Consider the following 24,960-nt stretch of genomic DNA (forward strand, 5'->3'; position numbering starts at 1 on the left):
CAAGTCGTTTCTTGCAAATATATTATGTAACCAATATTTCTTTCGTTCCTTCCTCTTCAATTAAGACGCATGAAGCAATTACAAATTCTTATTCTCTAACAGACGTAATTAATAGACCGAACGTCAACTCTTCTGTTTTCAGCAATGTCAATATTGTACGACATCATATTTTAAACAGCTGATAGGGGAATCCGATGAGGTGGAGCTGTTACAGTGAACGCACTGCACTTAAAATATCCGTTGCGTGCGATTTGTACGAGGAGTGCGATACGATGTAGTGAACGCTTACCTTAACACTCTTTCACTCATCTTTTACGTCACGAGCAGCCACTGTAATCTCATGCTATTATATGCCGTTGTTTGCTATAAATATTTCAGATGCGTACGAAGCCACTTTTGGTTTGAACTTGACCAGTTACCATAACAATACTGTTCTCCTGAATTATTTGTTGTAAACATTTTCGAATACAATTTTAAATAAATATAACTACAGAAAACAGTTAAGAATATAAGCTCTGCAAATATATTATATAATATAAACAATGGAAACTATCCATATGAGCTATTCCATCTCAAATCGACCGAACTATAGAGAAAATTGACCTTACAATTTCTAAATACAATAAAACTTTATTGTACGTGAAGAACTGTGATACAATGCTTTGTGCAAAGTTTGAGGCCTCAGAAGTTCATAGTGTTTAAATTAAAAATATTTAAATTTATCATCTTTTCATAAAATTTGCAACTTTAAACTGTTGTAGCTCCGAAACTCTTTCACCCAATGATCAAAGTCATGGTTTATTTTGATGCTGAGAAATTAAAGTTTATATTGGCATATAAACAGATTTTCTTACTTTTTATGGAAATGGAGAAATTTAGATTTTTCCTCATTAAGACGCCTTTGCCAAGGAAAAAATATTTTAAAAATAAATAGTTAGATTCCGCATTGAAAGTACAAATAAACACATATTTTTTACTGATGGCACGTTGATAAGAAAGTATTGAAGATATCAAATAAAGATAATAAATAGTAGGCGTGTGAACTAACCAGCTGATTATGAGTTAGGAGCTAGGCGAGGTAAACAAGGCCAGGAGACATAAACACGTGATGTGTCGTCTAGCAGTCATGGCTGTGCTAGCTTTATCACAAGTTTTCATAAACACAGGAGTAAAATGACGCCCAACTCTCGCTTATCTTCAGCTCTCGGCCAGTGCCTGCGGTACTGCCCTGTTCAAGTCTAGGTGTGTGAAAATAATCTATTTAATACCCTCGAAACTTATTGCCGTACCACTAACCAAACAATGCCGAATCCGTCTTAATAATTCAAGGGTTTTTATCAATATATATATATATATATATATATATATATATATATATTTACATTTATACAAATTGGCAAAAAGCCTAAAAGTAAATAAAATCAGATTATCTGTCTCTCTGTATACAATAAAAATAAGGATTACTTCTTAACATAACGTACCAAAAGTCGGGTTCAAAATGAGCTCTCGTTCAATGTTCTGCAGTAAATGTTTCCGGAGTTCTTAGCGCTGAAAGAGGTTTGTTTTTATATACGCTAAATTTGTCGCTCAGTAATATGAAAGCCGTTTGACTTTCGATAGTATACTTTTTGAAAATATACTCTCCTCAGCACCTTGTATAAATAGGAAAAAAAAAAGAGTATAAAAAATGCGAGGTTTTTTACTGATAGATTTCTTAAGGAATAGCCCATATGTAATAAAGTATGAAGTTGTAAATACAGTTAAACCAAGTATAAAGCTCTAAGAAAAAGTGGAGTAACATACCTTTAACATAATATATAACAAAACAGATCTTATTATCTATTAAGCATGTGCCATTTAGCTTAAAGTAAGTGAACTGCCAAAGTCCTGTAAATACGAAGTGGAAAGAAACATGTTTATAACTAATAATAAAAAATAAAAAGTAATATTAAGCAAATCTTGAAAACCAACAGAGTGACTGTGTGCATCTACAAAATAGATATGATTCTGACTTATAACAGATATTCCAAGTCTTCAGCAAAACTGCAACATTTCTGGTGGGATGACAAAGCCGGTATAGAGGTAGGTATACAAAGCACGTAAATATATTTACAATGAACCACAATTTGAAAATCAACTGAATAACATTATTGATACATATTGTAGGCGACATACTACAACTTGGCTGGAAGAACATTTCTGGTAGACCACAGACCACAAATAAAACTATAAAAATGTAGTTTATAAAATATTTCGCATCTACCGTAAGAATTGCGAAAGTCTGTAGTCATTTGTTTTTCATTTATTACCTTGTTTTTATCTCCAATACACTCTTAGTTTATAATACCGGTACATATGCAATTAACGTTTGCTACGACGGCGAACATAATTTAATCGACACATGTTTATGTGATAATTATTATAACATTAATTTACAATGAAAATCAACAATAACACAAAAATAATGCTTCTGTATATACTATATAAAGTCTTTATTCTGTATTATAAGCCTTCGCTAAAGCTCCAGCTTTCTATGTACTGTAGTTGACTCTGCTTATTGCTATTATTTATGAGGTTCCGTCCGGTTTCAACAATGATGTCTTATTAGAGACACCATTGAGATCCAACCTATCTTCAGACAACGACTTCAGAATTTCGCGTACGGTGAATAATGTCGTTAGTTCTTTATTGAACTTATTTTTGGTCCAGGGGACATATCTTATTATTTACTTATTTATCTACCCCTTTGCTATCAATAAAAATATATTTCAATTATTTTTAATTTGCCTAGTCTTTGTGTATAAGTACTTAAGCGTTATACTGAAATAATGCAGTTGACCAAACAACAATATGAAAAATTATATTTTCCTGCATCGTCCACGTTTTATTCTAGAAATAATCGATTCTATATAAAAAAAAAATCTGCTATTTGCGTTGACGGCTGACAAGGATATTTTTCAGCTTTAAGGAATTGAAATCTATTAGAAATAGCTGAGAATTATTACTCAGCTTTTTGGCAACATCGAAGATGGTAATGGCCCATTGACGTAATTTATATTCACGGCTCACTTGATCGTAGTGAAAATTGTTCTTCCTTTGGAATTGTGTATTTTATATTCTGAACTGTAAAGTAAGGCTATTGCTAAGTGGTTTATTTTCATTTTAATAATTTATAGGGGTAAGTGTATATATGTGAATATTCACAGTTGTTACTTTGGTGTATTTATCATTAGAGTATGATTTGATAATTATGTTTTTGTATAACTATTCAGTGCATCACCATTTTGCATTTCTTGCGACTTCACAGAATAGGTATATATATATATATATATTTTTTTTTTATATCTGCGTTATAACTTGCACTAACCGATGGCACTTCCAGAAATGACAGTTACAAAGTTTACAGATCGCTAATAACTGGTTATTCTCCAGAAAGTGTACAAATTTCTTATTGAGCTTCAATGGGCTTTTGTTATAATGTAATTAACAAATGGTTTCACCTTGCATCCACAATTATTTTCAACGTAGAAATCGTTTGATAGTTATCTGTACCTGTATATTCATATGCAGTGTTAATATACATATGCCTTTTTCACTGCGCAAGGTGCTTTCCTTTCTCCCCTTTATGCATGGTTCCGTCTCCCAGTTCACAGACATTTCCCACAATATAGACTACTCACACTTCTGGATTCCAACATTTTTTTTATTAAGATTTGTAATTGTAATTATGTTACCTATCATGACAACGCTTAAAAGAATATAACAACCGTATTTTCGAAGTTCATCTTGGTGTCTGATTACTTATTTGTAGTTAAGAACTGTGTGTCTACGAATAAAAAGTTTATTTCTACTTATTTTATTTTTCTGAATTTACCTGTTTATGTGGTACATTGTGGCTCTCTGATCACCAGACGTTCGTATTCTTCAAAGATGAAGGCGGTAATGTGGCAATATTCTTTCGTAATCTATGATAGTTAATCGATTTCTGTCTAGTTGACGTTTGTGTACGTGGTAAATATGAGTATATTCCCACAGTCTAGTATATACAGTTACAAAGCTCAATACGTGGGGAATATGCATCCATTGATAGTTGCTAACCACTAGGATCGCTGCTATCGCCTCATCACAGACAATGCGAAATAGTAGCGGCACAGTGTGTTGTTCCTAGTACCCTCACAACTCAGGCTTCATGACTGTATATACTAGAGAGCTAGACTGTGATATTCGGCGAAGGTAGGCTACATTGAGACTTTCGGGTAATGATCGTGGATTGTGTGGTTTGTGCGAGGGTTGTCAGTGCACTGTTTTTTTAGTATTTTCAAAGAGCCGTTGTTAAATATTGAACAACTCCGTTTTTTTTTTTTGTTAGGACATGACGTATTTTCGGATAATTGTATTTAAAAAAATGAGAAACTGTTGTGAAGGTGTCTTGGAAAAGTGTTTCATTGCAGAAAATCAATATCTGAATATAACTGTTTTTTTTTTTTTAACCTTTCAGAAATAGGCATATTTCATGATTGATCAGAATTGTAAATTGCTGAAAAGTGGCGGAAAACACTGTTTTAATATCTTAAACCCAATGAAATATTACAAATTAGTGACATTAGGTTTGGTTTGTTTAGGTTCTTTGTGTGGTTTTTTGGTGTGAAAATTATTGAAGGTTAATATGATTGTACTAAGTTTTGTGAAAAATACATAGGCTATTTTATAAGATTTTGTACAAATTAGGGTTGTCCGTTTTTTGTATTTTTGGAATTTGTAATGTCTGTTTTACAAATTTAAACCTTGTTTTTCGCTGTCTCTTATAATTTTCGTGTTTTATAAACCACGCAATATGGCATTTCTGAAAAAAAAAAAATGAAGTAAAAACAACCGTCATGACGGGCTACAGCTTTAAATTTGTAATTTATTTATTTATTTTTGTCCCACAAAAATACTCGCCTTTAACGAAAACACATATTTTATTCATATTCACCGTTGTGGAGTAATGGTTAGCGTGCCTTACTAAGAAACGAGCGGTCCCGAGATCAGATCATGGTTGGGACAAGTTACATGGGTGATATTTTTTCCGGGATTTTTTTCTCAGTCCATTAAGAGGAAATGCTGGGTAACTTTCGGCGCTGGATACACATAGCAGGACCTGATGTAACCCGTTCAATTCCAAATCCTTTCTGTTTTTTCTGGACTTACATGTATCAATAAAATAAAATAAATATTCCTACTACTACTACTTACTGGCTTTTAAGGAGCCCTCACATAAGCCCGCCATTGGTCCCTATCCTAAGCAATCCATTCTCTATCTTCATATCCCACCTCCCTCAAATCCATTTTAATATTATCTTCCCATCTACGTCTCGGCCTCCCTAAAGGTCTTTTTCCCTCCGGCCTCCCAACTAACACTCTATATGCATTTCTGGATTCGCCCATACGTGCTACATGCCCTGTCCATCTCAGACATCTGGATTTAATGTTTCTAATTATGTCAGGTGAAGACTACAATGCTTGCAGTTCTGCGTTGTGTAACTTTCTCCATTCTCCTGTAACTTCATCCCTCTTAGCCCCAAATATTTTCATAAGCACCTTATTCTCAAACACTCTCAATCTCTGTTCCTCTCTCAAAGTGAGAGTCCAAGTTTCACAACCATGCAGAACAACCGGTAATATAACTGTTTTATAAATTCTAACTTTCAGATTTTTGACAGCAGACTGGATGATAAAAGCTTCTCAACCGAATAATAACATGCATTTCCCATATTTATTCTATGTTTAATTTCCTCCCGAGTATCATTTATATTTGTTACTGTTGCTCCGTGATATTTGAACTTCTCCACCTGTTCAAAAGATAAATTTCCAATTTTTATAGTTCCATGTCGTACAATATTCTGGTCACGAGACATAATCATATACTTAGTCTTTTCGGGATTTACTTCCAACCCTATGTCTTTACTTGCTTCCAGTAAAATTCCCGTGTTTTCCCTAATCATTTGTGGATTTTCTCGTAACATATTCACGTCATCCGCATAGACATGCAGCTGATGTAACCCGTTCAATTCCAAACCCTGCCTGTTATCCTGGACTTTCCTAATGGCATATTCTAGAGCAAAGTTAAAAAGTAAAGGTGATAGTGCATCTCCCTGCTTTAGCCAACAGAGAATTGGAAACGCATCTGACAGAAACTGACCTACACGAACTCTGCTGTACGTTTCACTGAGACACATTTTAATTAATCGAACTAGTTTCTTGGGAATACCAAATTCAATAAGAATATCATATCAGTGGTCCTCCAGCTTGGGGGTTGGACGAAGGGCTAACAACCCATCACCGTAAAAAACAACTTGTTACGAATCCTTCATAATAAATATTAGCAACATATAATGTTGACAACTCTTAAAATAATGATAAATCGAAACATAATCATGCAAACAATTATACTATATTTTTAAACTTAAGAGTTGTTAAATTGATTGTTACTATATCGATTACATCTTTCAGTTGCGATGGATGTGATCAAGACAGAACCTGAAGTCGACCCATTGACCATACAGACAAGTGATAGCACAGATGTGGAAGAGAAGAAGCCTGTAACAGAGGTAAACTGAAAGATATTGCTGTCTTGTTATTTGTATGACATAAGAATATATCATAACAGAAAACCTTCTCCTCACAATTTATAATCAGTATCTGACTACAGAAAATGAAGCGTCTTAGTGTTTTCGTCTTATTTACTATCATGTTCAGTTTGTTGATATATTTGGAAATCCTGATTTTATCTGTGCATTCCAAAACCGTTTTTGTGTGATTGAGAAGAAGCATGAATAACAGTTATGGAAGATTATGTGCATACACAGAACAGCAAATCCTTTGACTATATCCTCTTTCTATAAACATCAATTTTTTTTTTTTAATTTAAGAATGATTTGATGACAAATTATAATTATTAGTATCAAATACCAACAAAACCAACTGTAAGGTTAGTTTATAAAGCCTCCTTTCCTCCCAGAAATAGATAAATGCTCCCAAAGCATTACTAACCATGAGCAAATGAACTGATCTTTTTCAATGAGACTTTCTCCCTACTCTGACGTCATCGGAGCGCACAGGCGAACTGTCAGAACTGTACATATACATATTTGAGGGATAATCGGGTTCCTTGATTTTAAGTCTTAAGTGTAGTTTATTTTATAGTACGTGCTGACCGGGTTTAAAATCGTGGTTTTGATAAGTTATCTGCTTGAGATTTTCTCTGGGATTACAAAACATTGGGAAAATGGCCTCCGCGGTCTCCACATTTCAATCCGGCCGACTTTTGGTTGTGGGTTACCTTAAAGATGGGTATCCGGTGTGGCTTAGTGGATAAAGCATCAGCACATAGAGCTGAAAACCCGGGTTCAAATCCCGGTGCCTGAGAGAATTTTTCTCTGTTCCATTACTCTTTCATCGTATGATGACGCAAAATATCTGCATGGAAATATCATATGTACTTCGGTACATTAAAATAATATATATGATATGCGTAAATCACTTCGTGATTTAAGACGGCGCATATACCGTCGGATCCTGGCCAACTAGTCACTCATAACGAGTGCACCTCAGCACATGTGTGGACTTCAGTCCTACGTTCATAGACATCTATGACGTAGTGCAGAGGGCGGCCACTAGAGGGAATCCAAGAGTTGGAACTTGAACTGAGACGATTCTGTCTGACACCGAGATGGATATCTGGTGTGGCTTAGTGGATAAAGCATTAGCACGTAGAGCTGAAAACCCGGGTGCAAATCCCGGTGCTGGAGAGAAATTTTCTCTGTTCCATTACTCTTTCATCGTTAAAGAACGAGTTTTTCTGATAAATCAAATAACCCTACTGCAACTGAAAGATGTTATCGCGCAAGAAATTTCAATATTCCGAGACATTATCTGCAAAATGCATGGTGTCGCAGACAGAATGCTGTACGTTGAATAAAAGAATGGCGGACATCTTCCCAGTCTTTTTAAACCCTGTGATGTGATGTTTTTGTTTTTCTTCCTATCTCAAATATTATAATATTTATAGCAGTTTAATGTTTGAACTGACTTTTGTAATAACGTATACATTGCGATTAACAGACTATGTAATTTGTACAATACGAAATGATTTGAAGTAAATGGCCACATTAAGAACTACAGAATTGATGTGGTCCAGCAGATGTGACTTGAGATTCTTAGACATTTGTCGCAAACCAAGATCATACTTAGTGTGTATGTCAGCCAGCACTTAGTATAAGAGAATATATTCTGTACGATTTTTCACAAAATCGACACTTATGTCGGCTTGAGTTGTGATTTCTAAGTTAATTTCTGATTATCGGTACCTTATGAGGGCTGTAAAGTTCCAAAAAATATTCTCTTTTAATTATTTCTTCATTAAAATTTTCATTGCATGTATTATATAGAATTCTACAATTACGAATCCTATCACAAACTTATTTGTAAACCAATGTACTTATGAGCGATCTTGTTCTATTGTTGAATTACTGATGTCAGTATGCCTCTCTGTGCTATTTTTTATCTTTGGCTGACATGTTGTGAGAGTGTTTAAATTTATTGATTATTCCGTATTTTTTATCTCACGAAACATGATTATTAATCATGGCGTACACATGTATGTGTGTGTGAGTGAGAGAGAGAGAGAGAGGGTGAGTTTGGTGTAATGCCAGGAAAGAGACGGATGTAGAGGAAGGGAGGGCAAGAGTAACCGAAATTTTTCTGGTAATTTTCGATTTTCCAAAAATAATTGGTCCTAACATATATAATTAACCGCCCTGAAACTCAAAATCGCTTTTTTGAAATTTTTGTTTGTATGTCTGTCTGTCTGGATGTTTGTTACCTTTTCACGCGATAATGGCTGAACGGATTTCGATGAAAATAGGCATATAAAATAAGTTCATTGTAGCTTAGATTTTAGGCTATATGGCATTCAAAATACGTTATTTAAAAGGGGGTATGAGGGGGCCTGAATTAAATAAATCGAAATATCTCGCTTATTATTGATCTTTGTGAAAAAGTTACACAACAAAAATTTCTTTACTAATCATTTCCGATAAGTTTTATTCTTTGAAAAATTTTGTTAGGACTGATATTTAATGATATAAATGAGTTTTAAAATTAAAATAACTGCCATCTAAGGCGGTGTAATGAAATAAAAAACAAATGACTTTGGATAACAACAATCGAAAGCTATGAAACATAGCCTACAGACAATGTTTCTGTGTTCGTATGAAGTAATATCGGAAGCTAAATTAACCGATTTGTATAATTAATTATTATTTCACCATTTGAAAGTGTAGTTTCTCTAGATGGACATAACGCTATAATGTTATTACAGTAACTTCCGAGTGAATTGAGGACAGGTAAGATTAAAATAGCTTCTTATGCACTGAAAACTTGATAGGCTATTCTGTATATTCGTTTCCTGTATTTCTTAAAATAATGTTTATCTCAGAGAATTAACGAACCACAAGAGTGTATTGATTTAGTATGCAGTAATAATATGTTAGCTTAGCATTCCATTATTTTATAATCCAAATATTAACTATGCTCAATTGAATCGTGTTAAAATACATATCATACATATGCATTAAATGCAATGCAAAAGAATAGGGTAATGAGCCAAGCAGATTATGTTGCACTGTTGTAAAAGTTGTTCCTCCTGAGATTCAAGAGCCCCCATAACAAATTAAAAACTTACTTATCGGCGTACATCCCTTATCAACACACTTTTTATATAATATAATATAATATATAATATAATATAATATAATATAATATAATATAATATAATATAATATAATATAATATAATATAATATAATATAATATAATATAATATAATATAATATAATATAATATAATATAATATAATATAATATAATATAATATAATATAATATAATATAATATAATATAATATAATATAATATAATATAATATAATATAATATAATATAATATAATATAATATAATATAATATAATATAATATAATATAATATAATATAATATAATATAATATAATATAATATAATATAATATAATATAATATAATATAATATAATATAATATAATATAATATAATATAATATAATATAATATAATATAATATAATATAATATAATATAATATAATATAATATAATATAATATAATATAATATAATATAATATAATATAATATAATATAATATAATATAATATAATATAATATAATATAATATAATATAATATAATATAATATAATATAATATAATATAATATAATATAATATAATATAATATAATATAATATAATATAATATAATATAATATAATATAATATAATATAATATAATATAATATAATATATTTGAAGGGTTCAGAACCATTGTGGGCCAAGTGCCATTTACTGAATACCTAGAAAACAAGGGTTAAAATTAAGTTATTGCCATAATTCAATGGAAACATATAGCAAATAAAATAAAGTATGTACATTAAATCTAAATGTTGTCAATGTTCATTAAACTATGGTTGCATGTAATAAAAAATAAGAAACATGTTAAAGGAATTGTCATGGCACCAATGAGTGCTCTCTGGACCAAAATGGTCGCATTTTGATTATTTAAATACAATTTAAATTAAGTAACATATTAAACAATTTATCTTTCTATCAAACGCGAATGTTCCCTGGGTCAAATGTCCTATTTTAATTATGTAATTACTTTATATTTATTTCTAATGGGTGCAGCGGAGCGCACGGGTACTGCTAGTTGTTACATAAATTTTCGCCTATTCTGAAAGTAGGGGCCTCTCAATACTATAAATTACTCATTTAAGATGTTACCCGTTTTTGTAGGAACTGAATTTGTTGAATGTGTCCTCGACTGAGGTAAAGACGGAGTTAAAGGATTACTGGTATGCTCTCCCATCGGAGATAAAATGTGAAGATACTCCGCTGCCAGATAATCTTCCAGTGGTGAAGAGAGAAGCTGAGGTAAGTGAGGGACATGCAGTATTTCTTGTAGTTGTTCTTCTTCGTCCAGGTTTCAACTTATATTTTACATGTCACACACGCCATCTTTATACCTGTCTCTCGCAGTACTGTTTGCCACATGAGATAACTATTACTGCTCTCAATGTACTATTAATAACATTTGTTATTTCTTTGTATCTTTCTTCGTAAAACATCTCTAGTTCGGATCGAAGACACAAAGCTTAGTGTGTATTTTTCAATAGCATATGCAGTGTGTCCCCTAGTTTTCATCAATATCAAATTTAACAACTCCACATTCAATAAGGTTTAGTTTTGATGGTGATATATCCGACATATGACCATGTCTCTAAAATTTTTAACCATATTTCCTCTCTATATTCAGGAAGATTTTTGTGACTTGGATATAACAGATGACAAAGTGAAGCTGGAAGTAGCAGCAGAGGATAAAGAGGCTTCCCCTGAAAGGTAAGCATGGTGTACCTGTCTTTCTTTACTTCATTAAAATCATTACATATTATGAATTCGGTCTAATCGAGTAGAGCAATTTCTTATGGCTTTTAGAGAATCCGAAGGTTCATTGCCACCCTCACGTAAGCCCGCCATTGGTCCCTATCCTCAGCAAGTTCAATCGAGTCTCTACCATCTTAATCCACTTCCCTCAAATCCATTTTAATATTATCTTCCCATCGACGTCTCAGCCTCCCTAAAGGTCTTTTTCCTCACTAATATTCTATATGCATTTCTGGATTCGCCCATATGTGCTACATGCCCTGCCCATCTCAAACGTCTGGATTTAACGTTCCTAATTATGTCAGGTAAAGAACACTGTGCATGCAGTTCCACATTGCACAAGTTTCTCCATTCTCCTGTAACTTCATCCCCTTAGCCCCAGATATTTTCCTAAGAACCTCATTCTCGAACACCCTTAATCTCTGTTCCTCTCTCAGAGTGGGAGTCCAAGTTTCACAACCATACAGAACAACCGGTAATATAACTGTTTTATAAATTCTAACTTTCTGCGTTTTGAGAGCAGACTAGATGACAAAAACTTCTCAACCGAATAATATAAGGTATTTCCCATATTTATTGTGCGTTTAATTTTGTCCAAGTGTTATTTATATTTGTTACTGTTACTTCAAGATATTTGAACTTCTTTACAAAGGATAAAATTTCAATTTTTATATTTCATTTCGTACAATTTTCTGGCCACGAGACATAATCATATACTTTGTCTTTTCGAGATTTATTTCCAAACCTATCTTTTTACTAGTTACAAGTAAATTTCTTGTGTTTTCTCTGATAGCTTGTTGATTTTCTAATGAGATATTAACGTCATCCGCATAGACAAACAGCTGATGTAACCCATTCAATTCCAAACAAAGCTTTTCGTCCATACTGCTGCTACTAGTATTGCTACAGCCACTACTATTGCTAGTTCTGCTGTCACACTAATATTACTATTATTGCCATTATTTTCACTACAACTACTACTGATAATACCACAACTGCTCCTATTACTAAGTAGTAGAGCTATAATTGCTAATAATACTTGTAGTGACTCATACCATTGTTCTGTTATGATAAATATTTAGTTGTATTGACTAAAAGACTTATGATTATGTCAATTATTTATCTTGTAGGCAGTTGAAATATGTATGATGTATATGTATAGTTGATCCATAATTATGAAATCCATCGCTTTTGTCTAAGAAATGGGAAGGGGAATACGGGTCTGAAAAAATTTCCCTTGGCATTTCGCATTTATGTAGTTCATTCAGTAACTCTGCTAATTGCTATGTTTTGAAAGAGTAAGGGATTTTCTTTTTGTATCTGTAATATTTTTAAAACAAAATTACCTTTTTCAAACTTAGTTTTTCGTTTTACTAAGGACATATAGAATGAATAATTTGAAGGAAAAACTTTTCTGGGGCCAGGTATCGATCCTGGGGCTTTGGCTGAACGCACAAACTCTCTACCGACTGAGCTATCCAGGAACTTCACCTGACACGTCTCAATTTTTCCGTTTATATCCACATATCTCGAGTGGGTTGAGAAGATGCCAGAAACCGACATCGAGTGCACGCAAACTCTGTGTGATTTGAAATTGTGGTTTTGTGTTCCTGAGTAGCTCAGTCTATAGAGCTTTGGTACGCGTTCAGCAAGAGGTTCCGGACTCGATACCCAGCCCTGATACAATTTTTCCTTTGAACTTATGCAAGACTGCTCTACAGTGAACTTTATCTGAAAGCCAGATTTGCATTACATACAGAATGTTTATAACAGGTTACAGATGTGACAGAATTGTTAAAATATGAACTTTTCATTATTTCATTATTATTTTTTCAAACATCTCAAAATACAGCTAATTAAATATATCTTTCTCCTTTGGCAAGCCCTGTCAATTCTTACTATAGCCAAATTTGGAAACAAAGTCATGATGGAAATTTTAAATCAAATAATAGTTTAACTGACCTTGTTTTTAGTAGCATGTAGATTTTTATGCGTGATTTTGTCTTGCAATTTGGATTTTTTTATATAGCACCTATGTTCGTTGCTTTAGGGTTGTTTAATTTACTATAAAGTCAATAACAGGCTCTGTATTTTCACAATATGACTACTTCGAGATTTTCAGTATTGAAAACTTATGAAACAATCACTACTCTATTACGTAGTACAAGATTTCAACGGTCACCACTAGGAGCACTGGTTTACAGCATTGTTACCATAACTGATCGTATGTCCTCTAGTTAATTAACCTTACAAGTTCCATAAATTATCCTGCAGATAGTTCTTTCGCAATTTAATTTGACGAATGTCTTTAATTCTGTCTTACAAGGAGTTTTCTAAGACAGAAACTCATTGGCTTCCATGTTTTCGATTTTGCATGTGTTATATTTTCATGTGATTCAATAGCTTAGAATGTAATAGATTAACGAAATATTAGAGTCGATTTCTAAAACGAGGTCTAGACCACGACCATGGCTTTAAACCGCGTTTGGATTTATAAAACGAGGTCTTTTCCATTTTTCTGAGCCATGGCTCGAAACCATGGTCTGAAGCAGAGATCACGAATGGGGCAGGTTTAAAAGAACGGCTTCATGTATACAGTATGGAGGTAGTAGCACAGTCTACTATGTACAGTCGCGAAGCTCAATATGTAGTAAAAATGCAAACAGGGGTAGTTGCCCACCACTAGGATCGCTACTATCGCCTCATCATCGCAGATCTCTCTCCTAGCAGCCGACAAAATATGTTACACTTTCGTTGTCGTGTTCTTTTGGAAAAATTAACACCTTCCTTCCATTATTGAAATATTAAATGCATAAAGTTAATTTATTATTTTAATGAAGTATATTAAATTCCGCCATAAACTCGAAGATACCTGCAAGAAATAAGTTAATATAATATTTGTTTGTGCAATACGAACTGAAATTTACTATAATAGCTACACTCATTCAAGATTATAGCGATAATTAACTATGAATTGAAACCAATAAATATTAATTTGCACTTCTCTTTACAACAATAATAATGGAAATATTAATTAATGGAGTAACGTACGTATACCAGTACTTGTAGTGTAGGCTTACGTAGTTAAAAAAATGGGATGAGGTTAAGCAATAATAATCACACCAGAATTGGAAATAAAACGTGATCAATACATTTTATTGTAACCGACTTTTTCTACGTCTCTAGTTAAAGCAACAAATAAAAATAACAACAAAATTAACAGCTATAATTAAAAACATATCCTTCGAAGAAAAAATTAGGCCTAAGCAATAATAATCCCACCAGAATTGAAAATAAAACGTGATCAGTAAAGTTCATTAAAACAAACTTAATTTTTCTACGTCTTTAGTAAAATAACACATAAAAATAATAACAAAATTAATAGCTACAATTAAAAATATATGCTCTGAAAAAAAAAAGTAGACCTAACCTTTATTTCTCTGGAAATTTATAGCAGCCTAAGTGACAGAACTTTGACCGGTATCTAATGTCCTTTCGGTTGGACTGAAACATTTTATTGTGAAATTTAAGGATATGGTGTATTCTAACAGCCACAAAGAACTTCAAATTAACAGTTTTGTTTCTGCACAGCATTCTTGTGGAAACCCAGGAACCTTTCTGAATCTTTCGGAAATCGGAAAAAGGATAACTCTGGCCTCTTTCTCTTACTGTTGCTACAATTTATAGCACTACAAACGTCTCCTCCTTGTCCCATAGTATTATTCCAATTATTATATTTTATCCATTAACATTTTCATTATAACCAATAACGAACATTTCACAAGCATCAATGTGAAACACGCAACAAGCTAGCACTCGATAGAAATACGACACAGTCCAAAGTCGACCATGGACAGTCTATTGTTTCTAGTTGCTAACCGCTTGGAGCGCTTTATCACGAGATTTGCAAAAAAACACCTCAGGCTTCGCGACTGTATATAGTAGACTGTGGTAGTAGATCAGCTGGATGATTATCAAAGGAAAATTTGTGTCTACGAGTATTAAATATCCGGATTAGAGTGATGAGAGAGAGAGGAATAATCCTTTGTAACTATATAACGACGATAATTTCCGACGAATATTTCGATTTTCGAAGAAATCAACGCAAAATTTAGCAAGTACGCTAAATAATAATAATCTGCAACGAAATGCAACAGGCGATAGGTTGACAAATTTTTTACACTTCTTGTTGCTTTCAGGGAAGTAAGATAATATTTTGTATTAATTATACCTTTATGCCTATAAGACGATATATCATAATTCTGAGACTTTACAGCAGTTGTGGACATTTCATTTAATACTCGAAAATGTTGTGGGCCTACAAGAATATGAAACAAACGTGATTTTGTCTTCTTATTTTAAGTTTTATGCTACTTGGGCTTTCCACATAGTAGGCCCTACTAGCCTATTACATGTGAAAACAGAACCATACTACGTTTTAATTTCAATTGAAATTTGAATCCAGTTAATATTTAGGTTATTAATTCCTTAGAATCGTGTTTTCAATTAATGTTAGTAGTAGTTAAGAACAAACGATAAACTATAACATAAACGCTCGACTTGTACTAATTATTTGTGTAATATCATTCTGGTACCTAAAAATCCGTTCCCTATTAAATACTAAGTAATGCTAGTATTTTAAACGCACGTATATTCCCTAAATATAACAATACCTTAGCTGAGAACAAAAGAACGTCACTTAGTGCAATTCAGTAAAAATATTAATCCTGATGTTCATTTATTTCTAATATCGACTGTGTACAGGAATAAAAATCGATTCTTAGCTGCGTTGCATATATAAAACCCACGAACCTCGGTTTCCTCTCAAGCCGCTTCTTGACTTCGTTTTAGAAATCGCATAAGGATTCAGACCTCGATCGTGGTTCAAAAGCCGAGTTTTGGAACCATGATTTCGTCCGTGTTTTAGAAGTCGACCTTTAGAGTCGCGAAACAAAGTAATACTAGGTGAGCCAATGAAATGGCCGACTTTAAAAATTAAATAATTATTGCACTGATTACTTTGAAACTAAATTTTCACTTTACATTTCAAGTATACACAACAGCATTTACCTGTGCCTCATGAAATTCTTATTTTCTGTACACTACATCCCACAGGTGGGACCCATTGATGAGAGGATTATTGGCAATTTGTGGAGACAAAAATTCTTGAATCATTCGACATTTCGCTGTGATGTCACAGTAACACATGTCTCATTATTGTTCTCACAGAAATAAGGACCGATGATTCCAAATGATGTTATTGCACACCAAACTGTGACTTTGACAATTTGTAATGATTCCTCGTGCATATCATAAGGGTTACTTGGTGACCAGTATCGAAAGTTTTGTTTATTGACGTATCCAGAGAGATGAAATTGAGCTTCATCTCTCATCAGCATATTGTGGACAATGTCTTCGTTAACATTTAGTTGCAAGAAGTTTTGGCAAAAAGTCATGCAATTTACTTTATCAGCATCTTTTAAAGACTGTAGTACTTAAATTTTATATGAATGTATGTGTAAGTCCTTATGAAGAATTTCTTCGTATTCTGACTAGTGTTTGACAATCCAAGTGAAATTGCGTGACTACCAATAGAATGATGACAGAGATGGAACGGAGAAAAATTCTCTCCGGCGCCGGGATTTGAACCCGGGTTTTCAGCTCTCCGTGCTGATGCTTTAACCACTAAGCCACGCCGGATACAATCCCGACACCGTTGAGAATCGTCTCAGATTAAGCTCCATCTCTTGGGTTCCCTCTAGTGGCCGCCCTCTGCACTACGTCATAGATGTCTATGCACGCAGGACCGAAGTCCATACATGTGTAGAGGTGCACTCAGATGAGTGACTGGTTGGCCGGGGTCCGACGGTATGGGCGCCGTCTTTAAATCACAAAGTGATTTATTACGCATATCATATTGATTTTGATGTACCGAAGTACATATGATATTTCCATGCAGATATTCTGCTTTCTCAGATGATGAGAGAGAGATGGAACGGAGAAAAATTCTCTCCGGCGCCGGGATTTGAACCCGGGTTTTCAGCTCTCCGTGCTGATGCTTTAACCACTAAGCCACGCCGGATACAATCCCGACACCGTTGAGAATCGTCTCAGATTAAGCTCCATCTCTTGGGTTCCCTCTAGTGGCCGCCCTCTGCACTACGTCATAGATGTCTATGCACGCAGGACCGAAGTCCATACATGTGTAGAGGTGCACTCAGATGAGTGACTGGTTGGCCGGGGTCCGACGGTATGGGCGCCGTCTTTAAATCACAAAGTGATTTATTACGCATATCATATTTATTTTGATGTACCGAAGTAAATATGATATTTCCATGCAGATATTCTGCTTTCTCAGATGATGAGAGAGAGATGTATCCGGCGTGGCTTAGTGGTTAAAGCATCAGCACGGAGAGCTGAAAACCCGGGTTCAAATCCCGGCGCCGGAGAGAATTTTTCTCCGTTCCATCTCTCTCTCATCATCTGAGAAAGCAGAATATCTGCATGGAAATATCATATGTACTTGGGTACATCAAAATAAATACCAATAGAATGTTTAGAACTACAGATCATAGCAACTCTTACGGTGTTTACGTTTTCCGGGGTACATACAGGACTTCCCTTACCTGGAGACTTCTTCTTTAACACAGGACCAGTTACTTCAAAGTTCTGAATCCAGATTTTTTTGCATTGGCTGATGATATCGGATGATTGCGATGGATATTGAAATGACGTCGAAATAGCCGTTGTGCAGCAATGAATCTATCATTAATTTTGTAATATGCCTTAATTGCAAAAGCACGTCCACCCATCCAACGATCGATTATAAACAAATGCTATCGAATGAAGAATACATTGTTGCATGTAATAATTAAAATACCTGACAACAGCCGAAAAGACACGAATCTCAAAATCTCCCGTTTCATTGGCTCGACTTGTATTTTAATCACATAATATACAATTTAAGCACAGGGTCTAAATCCAAAATAGACTTAAAAGGGCGATTAGGAGCTGCCATCTAGCGGCAATATTCCGTATTCATGTTGTGTGTGACAACTGAATGCGCAGGAAAAATAATCATCCAACGGTTGCGTTTGATCATACAATGATGAAGCCTACTCGGAAAAACCATACAAATGCCAACTCTGTTGAAAGATTTTCTCTCACTTGGGTTAATTAAAACATCAGTTTCGGGATTCTGGAGACAAACAATCCAAATGTGATGTCTTTTACAGATGTTCCTCTGAGCTGGATTTCCAAAATGAACTCGTGCAAACTGGCAACAAGGACTTTAAGTGCGATGTTTGTGGAAAGGAATTCTCTCATAAGAACACTCTGAAAGTTCATGAACGCAAACATACCGGGGAGAAACCATACAAATGTGATGTATGTGGAAAGTGTTTCTGTCGTTCTGGTCATTTAAAACAACATGAAATCGTGCATTTTGGTGACAAACAGTACAAGTGCAATGTGTGTGGGAAATGTTTCTTTCGTTTGGGAAACTTAAAACAACATCAAATAGTGCATACTGGCCACAAACAATTTAAATGCGTTATCTGTGACCATGAATTCTCTCGAAAAAGTAGGTTGAAAACCCATATGGACAAACATACTGGGATGAAACCATACAAATGTAATGTGTGTGGCAAGTGTTTCTCTCAGCTGGATCTCTTAAATCAACATGAAAACGTGCATTCTGGTGACAAACCGTTTAAATGCGATATCTGTGCACTGGAGTTTTCTCATAAGTGCACTTTGAAAATTCATTTACGCAAGCATTCTGGGGAAAAACCATACAAATGTGATGTGTGTGGACTCAGCTTCTCTCGTTCAGGTCATTTAAAACAACATGAAGTCCTGCATACTTCCGACAAACAATTCCAATGCTATGTCTGTGGCAAATGTTTCTATCGGTCAGCTCAATTAAAATATCATGAACGCTTACATACTGGGGATAAACAATTGAAAAGTGATATTTGTGGACAGGAGGTTTTTAAGAAATATAAAGTGAACTTAGTTTCACCCGAGCATTCTGGGAAGAAACCATACAGATGTGATGTTTGTGGTATGTGGTTCTCTCGTCCGGGTAACTTGAAACAACATGAACTCGTGCATACCGGTGAAAAACTATTTAAATGCGACATCTGTGGAAAGGAATTCTCATATAAGTGCAGTTTGAAATGTCATGTACGAAAGCATACTGGAGAAAAACCATACAAATGTTTCGTTTGTGGACAGTCTTTCTCCCGTTGGGGTTACTTAAAACAACATAAGCACACCCATACTGGCGACAAACAATTCCATTGCGTTGACTGTGGAAGATCTTTCTCTCGTCCTGGTCACTTAAAACAACATAAACGTTTGCATACAGGCGAGAAACCATTCAACTGTGATGTCTGTGGAAGAAGTTTCTCTCAGTCGGGTGCCGTAAATAGACATAAACGTCGACATACTGGCGACAAACCATTCAAATGTGATGTCTGTGCAATGAGTTTTTCTCAGTCGGGTGATTTAAAGCGACATAAACGCCGCCATACTGGCGACAATCCAATCGAATGTGAGGTCTCTGAAGAAAGTTTTTCCCAGGCAGTTGACGTAAAAGAGGAAGAAAGCCGCCATACTGAAGACAACCAGTAAAATTGTGTCACGGTTGTATGAAGAGAAAACGAGGCGAAAGTGTTCAGATAAATTATGTACATATACAAATAGAAACTAAAGCGGATAAGTCCTTTAAATATTGATATGACATATTTTGATAATTGTCACATGTTTTTATGATTGATGCATGTTAACGATAAATATGATAGTAACTAAGAACTATATAATTTAATGACATGATAATTAAAATAACGAATTTAAATGCCTCCAATTATAGTGAAAAACGAAATGAAACATGTTATACTTCTTAACTGCTTTAATCATCGCACTACTCTCTCAGTTCCGTTTGTCAGTATTCAGTAGTTAGATGAGTGAGTGTAATAAAATGTATGCTGGAGAGAAGTTGGTTGCACGTCCAGTGAAATGAAGATCATAAACTTATTAATCAAACCTTATTTCTAGAGCCCGTGTATTATGTAATTACATATTCTGTTTCTATACATATCTATAAGAAAAACTAAAATGTCGGCGAATCACACAAAGTGATCATTATTCCGAAGTTTTATGTTATACTGTATTTCTTTATATATTTCAGTGCATAATAAATATTTAGGCATATATTACTTATTTTCAAAGATACTGAATATTTTTACACGATATAGGCCACGTTTTTTCAGCAATTTTCCCTCTAATTAATCCGTAACTTATAATAATAATAATAATAATAATTGATCTAGATTCATTGTCCGGGCTGAGAGGCCGTGGTCTATTGGTTGGTTTTATACCAGACGTTTCGTCTGCAGCTGCGGCAGACATCTTCAGTGGAGTGGTATCCGAGGTCGCAAGACTCTTCTCGGCATACCTGAGGCAACTGATCCTGTGGCTGGTTGTGCGGGCGTATTTATAGTGCGGCTCGCGGGCCGAGGCCTGTTGTCGCTGCAGTCCGCGCCACTTTGTTCGCTGATCCCGTTCTGGGTTCCGTCCTTTTGTTGTAGTGGCTTCTTATCTGTTCTGTTTAGGACCGGGTACCAACACTTGCTTAGCTTTATGCCTTCTTCCTTGCGATTAAAGTTGTTGTTATGTTTATATATTTCGATCTCTTCTCTATGTAGACGGGGGAAGAAGTGCGTCGTCGTGCTCAAGATGTCCGTGTCCTTGAATCTTATGTTGTGATCGCCCTCTTGATAGGCATGTGCTGCCACTGCCGATTTGTCGCTCTGTCCTAGGCGACAATTCCTTTTATGTTCTGTCAGTCTCGTCCTGACGCTCCTCTGTGTAGTACCGATGTAGACCTTCCCACACGAACACGGAATCCTGTAAACTCCTGCGGACAGCAACTTATCTCGTTTGTCCTTGGATGACCTCAGCATGTTCCGGATTTGCTTGGTCGGCAGGAAGGTAGTTTCCACTTCATGACGCTTCAGCACCCTGCTGATACAGTCCGTCACATTCCTTAAATAGGGTAGGAAGACCGTGCCCTTCTTGGTCGCTCGTTCCTGTGACCGCATCGACAGTGTTACTCTGGGGCGCATGGCTCTCTTTATCTCCGGCCTTGAGTAGCCATTGGCCATGAGTGCTGTCGATACATGGCTCAGCTCCCGTTGGATGTGTCGTGGCTCGGCTACCTGCCTGGCCCTGTTGATCAGGGTTTTCATCATGGCCCGTTTCTGGCCAGGATGATGATTCGAGGTCTTATGCAGATATCTGTCTGTGTGGGTCGGCTTCCTGTAGACGTCATGACCTAGGGTTCCATCAGTCCTCCTTTGTACCATAATGTCCAGGAAGGGTAACTTGCCGTCCTTTTCCGTTTCCATAGTAAATTGTACTTGCGTATGGAAGCTATTCAACTGACTCAGGAAATCCATCAATTATCGTTCACAATGGGGCCAGATTACGAACGTATCATCGACGTATCTAAACCAGCATGAAGGCTTAAGTGTCGCGGCTTCGAGGATCGACTCTTCAAGAAACTCCATATAGAAGTTGGCTATCATCGGACTTAGCGGGCTCCCCATGGCTACACCATCCAGCTGTTCATAGAATTCATAATTCCATTGGAAATAAGTTGTGGTAAGAACCTGGTGAAACAGGTCCACTACATCTTCCGGGTAGAACTTGTGGTGCAGCTCCAGTGTTTCCTTGACCGGTACTTTAGTAAACAATGACACTACGTCAAAGCTTACAAGTAAATCTTCAGGCCGCGTTCTCAACATCTTGATTTTTTCTATGAAGTGGGTCGAGTCTCTGATGTAAGAACTCTTCTTTCCTACGTGTTGTTTCAATTGGTTGCTGAGGTATTTTGCCAGCTCATAGGTAGGAGACCCGATAGCATTGACGATCGGTATGAGTGGAACTTCCTTTTTATGTATTTTTGGTAGGCCATATAATCTAGGCGGTAATGCCTCCGATTTCTTGATGGAGCGTTGTACGTCCGCTGGAATTGACGAGGTATTTATCAGCTGGTTAGTTTTCTTCAGGATTGCTGCCGTAGGATCCCGTGTCAGCTTCTTATATGTGTTGGGGTCCAGCAGGTCACCAATTTTCCGTTCGTAATCTTTGGTGTTTAAGATTACTGTCGGCCTCGGCCCGCGAGCCGCACTATAAATACGCCCGCACAACCAGCCACAGGATCAGTTGCCTCAGGTACGCCGAGAAGAGTCTTGCTACCTCGGATACCACTCCACTGAAGATGTCTGCCGCAGTTGCAGACGAAATGTCTGGTATAAAACCAACCAATAGACGACGGCCTCTCAGCCCGGAAAATGAATCTAGATCTATAGACTCTGGCCGTGAAAGCCTACACTGCAAGAATTATAATAATAGTTTTATTTTCCCTGGCAGAGTTAAGGCCATCAGGCCTTCTCTTCCACTCCACCAGGATCAAATCACATATAGAAAAAATACATACCGGTATACAAATATTAACTTAAAAATAATAATAAACATAATAAAGTAGGTAACAGAGATTGAATACATATACACAATCACTATTAACTTTAAAATAATAATAGTAATATATATTTATACATATATAATAATAAAAAAGATACTGAATACATAATAACAAATAGAAAAATACATTCTAGTATACAAGTATTAACTTAAAAAAAAAAGTATTAATTCATATTATGAATATAATCTCACAACTAAAGGAATAGTACAGTTAGTATGATCAGTACAGGACGCGTTACATTGAGACAATGACAATTACCTAGATATTAGTGTTAATGGAAAAATAAAGTAATGACTGTATAAAATAATAATAATAGTAATAATATTAAATAAAAATTATACTTAAAATAACTATAAGCTTTACAATTGTTTACAAAGTTTGTCCCTTCGCCTCTAGTGCATAAATGTAATTTAATAATTGAAGATAATAATGTATTATGTCAAAATATGGAAATCCCTTTTTCATACTAAGAGTTTATATATGCCTTAAAAAGTTAACTGTGAAGTAGGAACAAATTTTCTCTGAGAAGTTTTTCCTGAACATATAATTCCAAAATAACTTTTTCCCTAAAACCACTTTATCCAATTTTGTGTAGGTGGTGACAGGATTTTTTCTCGTTGCCAAACTTTCAGAACGGCCCCGAGGTTCACTCAGCCTCCTATAAAATTGAGTACCGGGTCTTTCCCGGGGGTAAAAGGCGGTCAGAGCGTGGTGCCGACCACACCACCTCATTCTAGTGCCGAGGTCATGGAAAGCATGGGGCTCTACCTCCATGCCCCCCCAAGTGCCTTCATGGCATGTTACGGGGATACCTTTACCTTTTTACCTATACATACTTCCCTTGTCTCGTAAACAAATAATAAAATCAGGGTACGTTATTTCCAATGTAATTTATTACCAAATATTAAAAGTTTTAACATTTTTATAGTGTGAAATGATGTCCCAGCAGCCTTAAATGTTCTAAAATCCTGTCTTTCTCCTTATAGATATTGTAATCATCAAGGTGGAACGTATTCTTTGCTGTACTTGTAGTCATTTCCTTTATGGTTTTTCTCTTACTGTTACTCGTAGAGATAGTTAATTGCTGTTTCGTTGTCACTTAATTATTTTAGAATCTCTGTGAGAGTTACATGCTATAAGGAAGTTTGATGTCTTTCCACAACTGTTTGAAAATGATTTTGCCGTTTCACAAACGTTATTCGTGCGATTTTGACCATGAATTGTTGCATGATAACAATTCTTCTGTTCTCGGGGAAGTCTCGTTTGGAGATGACGTCTTCTTCCTCGTTTGGTGTACCAGTGATATATATGTAGTTTTGGAAGTACTCTGCTAAGTACTAAAGTAACTTAAGTTCTTCAGGTAATTCATGCAGCAATTTTTCAGGAGCATCTAAAACATCTTCAATTGGTATAAAGGCAAGAGCTTGAATTGAATGCATTCCGTTTTTAATAGTCTACCATTAGGAGCACAGTACATGGCTTGTAATTCTTCACTTTGTATTTTACGGAACACTAAATGGAAAGAGCAGGATATCTTGGTATTAGGAAAAGCTGTAAGTGCGCATTTTATAATGGCAACCTCATAATTGGACATGATTCTTGAAAAGCTATAACTGCTTACAAACTGTTTCCATGGAAAGAATAATTGTTATAAAAGTGTATAAATTACTTTAGGGCATAAATGGTATAAGGGAAAAAGAATTTTGGGAAATAAATTGGTAGGAAAAGGAGGTATTAGGGAATAATTGTATGGAGAAAACATTTTAGGGAAAAATCCCTAGGGGGAAAAAAAACCAGGAACAAACAATACAAAGAGTGGATTGTTCAATCATTATACTGCTATCGTGGTGAAGGACAGAGTGAAAATCAACCTGTAGCTATGATAGTTTGGCACAAACGACCCC

At 35.2% G+C, this 24,960-nt stretch overlaps 1 protein-coding gene and 3 non-coding genes across 6 annotated transcripts; 2 read left to right on the plus strand and 2 right to left on the minus strand.

Annotated features, from left to right (window-relative positions):
* Positions 1 to 2,900: 2,900 nt before the first annotated feature.
* LOC138692073 (zinc finger protein 678-like) lies at positions 2,901 to 22,738 on the plus strand. Of its 3 annotated transcripts, none has more exons than XM_069814979.1 (5): positions 2,913 to 3,178; positions 6,493 to 6,590; positions 10,858 to 10,995; positions 11,378 to 11,460; positions 18,741 to 22,737. In XM_069814979.1, exons 2-5 carry the CDS (start codon positions 6,498 to 6,500, stop codon positions 20,140 to 20,142), a joined length of 1,716 nt encoding a protein of 571 aa, XP_069671080.1. In that variant the 5' UTR covers positions 2,913 to 3,178; positions 6,493 to 6,497; the 3' UTR covers positions 20,143 to 22,737. The 3 variants fall into 3 exon arrangements, with proteins under 3 accessions (XP_069671083.1, XP_069671080.1, XP_069671082.1); XM_069814981.1 differs by lacking the exon at positions 2,913 to 3,178 and adding an exon at positions 3,381 to 3,479; XM_069814982.1 differs by lacking the exon at positions 11,378 to 11,460 and having other exon boundaries at positions 2,901 to 3,178; positions 18,741 to 22,738.
* On the minus strand, positions 17,134 to 17,205 carry TRNAS-GGA (transfer RNA serine (anticodon GGA)). Its single transcript has one exon. It is a non-coding gene; the product is annotated as a tRNA-Ser (tRNA).
* Positions 17,516 to 17,587, minus strand: TRNAS-GGA (transfer RNA serine (anticodon GGA)). Its single transcript has one exon. It is a non-coding gene; the product is annotated as a tRNA-Ser (tRNA).
* Positions 17,883 to 17,954, plus strand: TRNAS-GGA (transfer RNA serine (anticodon GGA)). The gene has a single exon. It is a non-coding gene; the product is annotated as a tRNA-Ser (tRNA).
* Positions 22,739 to 24,960: the final 2,222 nt, after the last annotated feature.

The sequence above is a fragment of the Periplaneta americana genome, chromosome 16 (assembly GCF_040183065.1).
Source record: "Periplaneta americana isolate PAMFEO1 chromosome 16, P.americana_PAMFEO1_priV1, whole genome shotgun sequence".
In the NCBI taxonomy this organism is placed as follows: Eukaryota; Metazoa; Arthropoda; class Insecta; order Blattodea; family Blattidae; genus Periplaneta; species Periplaneta americana.